Source organism: Chaetura pelagica, unplaced genomic scaffold, assembly GCF_000747805.2.
Source record: "Chaetura pelagica isolate M959 unplaced genomic scaffold, ChaPel_1.0 scaffold10, whole genome shotgun sequence".
NCBI classification, from domain to species: Eukaryota; Metazoa; Chordata; class Aves; order Apodiformes; family Apodidae; genus Chaetura; species Chaetura pelagica.
Genome location: NW_009952263.1, coordinates 7252866 through 7253257, shown reverse-complemented (window position 1 = coordinate 7253257; position 392 = coordinate 7252866). Strand labels below are relative to the sequence as shown.

The window sequence follows — 392 nt, the reverse complement described above, 5'->3', positions numbered from 1 at the left end:
GGCGGCATCCCCATCCTCCTCCTCCTATCCTTTCCTTCCCTCCCTCTCTCCGCCTCCTCCCTGCCTTCCCCCGGGCGCCCTCTGCACTTTCTTCTCGAACCACCCTCGTAGGCAAACTTTGATGGGGAACCTCGCACCGCGCTGGAAAAATGCCGGTTATGAAGGGATTACTGGCACCCCAAAACACCTTCCTCGACACCATCGCCACCCGGTTTGACGGCACACGTGAGTCCGGGCTGGGGCAGCGGGGATTACGGGGGCACCGTGCATCCCATGGGAGCCCTCTCTTCCCTCCCCCTGTCTCCCGGGGGTTTCCTTGGCACCAGAAGCCTGTACTTGAGGAAGGGAAGGCGAGGGAGTTCCCATCTTCTCCTGCTCCCCTGCCTGGCTCC

At 62.8% G+C, this 392-nt stretch overlaps 1 protein-coding gene across 1 annotated transcript in view; it reads left to right on the top strand.

The window, feature by feature from the left end:
- Window positions 1-149: 149 nt before the first annotated feature.
- Window positions 150-392, top strand: part of KCNH8 (potassium voltage-gated channel, subfamily H (eag-related), member 8) — a 185937-nt gene continuing 185694 nt past the window's right edge. Inside the window, exon 1 of the mRNA XM_010007532.1 lies at window positions 150-225. Within this exon, the coding sequence (XP_010005834.1) occupies window positions 150-225 (76 nt within the window). The remainder of the gene's footprint in view (window positions 226-392) is intronic.